At 32.6% G+C, this 3,597-nt stretch overlaps 1 protein-coding gene across 1 annotated transcript; it reads left to right on the forward strand.

The window, feature by feature from the left end:
* The first annotated feature begins 248 nt into the window (after positions 1-248).
* LOC132036385 (transcription factor MYB41-like) lies at positions 249-1,846 on the forward strand. The gene is made up of 3 exons (XM_059426713.1): positions 249-481; positions 599-728; positions 871-1,846. Exons 1-3 carry the CDS (start codon positions 349-351, stop codon positions 1,601-1,603), a joined length of 996 nt encoding a protein of 331 aa, XP_059282696.1. The 5' UTR covers positions 249-348; the 3' UTR covers positions 1,604-1,846.
* Positions 1,847-3,597: the final 1,751 nt, after the last annotated feature.

Here is a 3,597-nt window from a genome sequence, read left to right on the forward strand (position 1 = left end):
TTTTTCTTTTTCCAGATAAAGTCCAAACACTTTTATTGTTGAAGAAAGACTATATTACTACATTATTTTATATATTATTTTTTTAAGTAACTTTTGTACGTTTCACTCTCAAGAGACAGCAGACAAAGAGATTGATGCATTGACATAGAAGGAGGCCGGCGCCAAATACTATTGACTTCAATCTATTTTCTCATCTATAAATATTGGTCTTCATTATCTTAAGGTCCTACAAGTTCACTTTTGTTCTCTAAAGTTCTTTTCTAGTACTACAACAACTTGAATTTCTCTCGAACACTTCCCAACTTTCTAAGTAATCTCCATATAACATCTAGAAGAAAAAAAAAAGCAATGGGAAGATCACCATGTTGTGATAAAAATGGACTCAAAAAAGGTCCATGGACACCAGAAGAAGATAATAAACTGATCCAATATATTGAGCTTCATGGTCCCGGAAACTGGCGAACACTCCCTAAGAATGCTGGTATGTATATTGTTCATCCCAATTGTTTATTAACATCAAGATTGTAGATGGCTTCTTATTTTCTTCCATGTATATGGGGTACTTTGTGTATAATATTTGATTGAAAATAATTTGCAGGACTTCAAAGGTGTGGAAAGAGTTGTCGTCTTCGTTGGACGAATTACCTGAGACCTGATATTAAGAGAGGGCGATTCTCATTTGAAGAAGAAGAAACTATTATCCAACTTCACAGTGTTCTTGGCAACAAGTAAGCAATATACTTTCATGAAGCTTAAAATTTGTTGTGCAATCAGATAATTTAAAAGTTTAAATTGTTAGACAGAACACAATTTTAATTTATCATTTATGTATTCTCAAAACTTATGTGCTTGTTTTACGTTTGTGCTTAGGTGGTCAGCTATAGCGGCTCGTTTGCCAGGAAGAACAGACAACGAAATCAAGAACTATTGGAACACTCACATAAGAAAAAGACTTCTAAGAAATGGTATCGACCCAGTGACCCATAGTCCTCGTCTTGATTTATTAGACTTATCGTCCCTCCTAAGTTCAACTCAATTTAACCTTTCGAGCTTACTTGGACTACAAGCACTTGCAAACCCTGAAGTCTTCAGACTTGCAACTACTCTTTTGGCATCACACAATGAGAATAACCCAGAATTATTACTACAAAAACTTCAAGAAAATCAACTGTTGAACAGTCAATTTCAAAACCTTGAAGGGTCTGATTTGTTGTTACAAAAACTTCAACAAAATCAAATATTATTGAATGCACCACTGCAAAATCAGCCTCCATTTTACCAATTCCAAAATCAGATTCAAGAAATACCCAATTTCACCACACAAAATGTTCCTTGTTCATCTTTATCTCAGCCCATGCAAGGACACGTGGAGGAATCCTATTTGATGAATGGCCAAATGCTACCTCCACAAAACTATGGTTATTGTAACTCTGATACTTCTGATAATTCCACCTTTCAATCACTGAACAACAACAGCAGCAATCAGAATTTCAGCTATGATTCAGTGTTATCGACACCCACAGAAGATGAGAAAGAGAGCTTTTGCAGTAATTTGATGAAATTTGAAATACCAGAGAGTTTAAATTTTGATGATTTCATGTAAATATCGATCGACATTGTCCAAATCTTAGTTTCTCTTTTTTGGTATTGTTGTTGTTTTTTTTTCTTTTTCTTATAGGGGCATTTGGATGGAACCGTTGTTACATTTTTTTAGTTTTTGGTGCATCCAAATTCTAAAGTTTGTATTGTTAGGTGGATCTTGCTTTAGAATTTTATTTATACATACCAGTTGTTTGTTGTCTTATTATCATTCATTTTTTCAATGTAACCGGTGGATATATGCATGTACTTTGAGTTTGAGAATTTTCTTTCCCTCTCTTCTTGTTTCTTTAAGTACTGTTCTTTATTCATTCTTTTCTAGTTTATATTGTATTCTAAACGATTCGCAATCAAAATTATGTACCTAGAAAACCAACTCTAGTGATTTGATAATTTTTTTATGGTGTGTTCTGTTACACGGACGTACGGCGTGTTAATGCGTGTCTTCTACTTTCCTTTTTAAAATTGTTTTCCTATTTAGCTTCGGCAGGTTTCAGTTTATCAGGAGTTTGAGGAAATCACCTTAATGGCTTAATCCGTGATATTCTGAAGAAATCACCTTAATCCTCTATGTTAATTAAAATATAGGAATAACACTTTTGGTCCTTAATTTATTGATAGTTTCTGTTTGTCCTTGTGATACATGCCTTAGCATATTCATCTTCAATAAATTAAAATGTGTCTTTTTGGTCCTTTCATGTAAAAAAACATATTATATTTGACTAATTATAATTAAAACTACATCACGGTCAAATATAGAGTAAATGTACAAATTTAACATAACACGTGAATTATTTTTCATTTTCATGGTATTAGTTTAGAACTACATCACGGTGTTATTTCTCATTTTCATGTAAAAAAAAAATTATATTTATATGTAATATAAATATAAATATGTAAAAAACATATTATAGTTGACTAATTATAATTAAAACTATATCACGGTCAAATATAGAGTAAATGCACAAATTTAACATAACACGTGAATTATTTCTCATTTTCATGGTATTAGTTTAGGGTTTTATTTCTTATTGTGTACGGTATTATTCATCTTCATATGCATTACAGTTTGCATGATTCAACAAAAAATAAAGATGAAAATGAAAGACGACCGAAAACAATATTCAGATGCGAGAAATTAGTTTTTTCCTTTCTGTGCATATATTATAGTCAATCGTTGCAGTTTAGACCTTATATTAGGCAACCAAAGATAGCTGCGCGAAAAAACTATGTTCTATATTAAGCTGCTGGTGTTTTTTTTTTTAATAAATAAAATAAGCCCTAGGCTACCAGCCTAGTGGCCTTTAAATTTTTTTTTAAAAAAAATGTTCTATATTAAGCGCTGTGTCTGTTGAGTCCGACATGGACTCACTTAGGGATGGGAGGTCTCTTTATATGGTTTTGAGTATATTCCTACCCTCATGAAATAGCTTTTAAGGTTGAATTAGGCCCAAGTCCATTTAATTAACTATGTCAAACGGAACTTCCCCATTAATCATTATGCAGAAAGCTCTGCTAGTCTTTCCATACATGATCATCTGATCATGAAAGAAAGTTAAGGAAAGGAAATAGGATAAGTGAACGAAAGGAAACAAAATATAGGGCTATTAAAGCTAACAAAATATAGGACTGCTGCTACTGATAGAACAATATAATTTATTTTGATTCGTAAGTGTTGACTCAAGCATATGTGTTTTGATTATTGACAAAGTAAAATGAACAAAGAAAATAAACCAGATTTGTAAACACATGAAGTGATTGAAGCAGACAAAGGCAAATCATGAACAAAGCCACTGAACGAGATGAGTGAACCTGATCTGGGGATATGTTCTAAGAAATGTTCTCAGGATCCTGAAGTGGATAGTTGCAGACAAGCAAAATATCCGAACCCATGAACCAGGTCTGCAAACATATTCCAACACAGAGACCAAAGTGCAGTAAACAAATCAGAGCAAGATAAGGATAGATGGACCAAGTAATAAAGATGTTCTTCAGAGT

This window comes from Lycium ferocissimum, chromosome 11 (assembly GCF_029784015.1).
Source record: "Lycium ferocissimum isolate CSIRO_LF1 chromosome 11, AGI_CSIRO_Lferr_CH_V1, whole genome shotgun sequence".
Lineage (NCBI taxonomy): Eukaryota > Viridiplantae > Streptophyta > Magnoliopsida > Solanales > Solanaceae > Lycium > Lycium ferocissimum.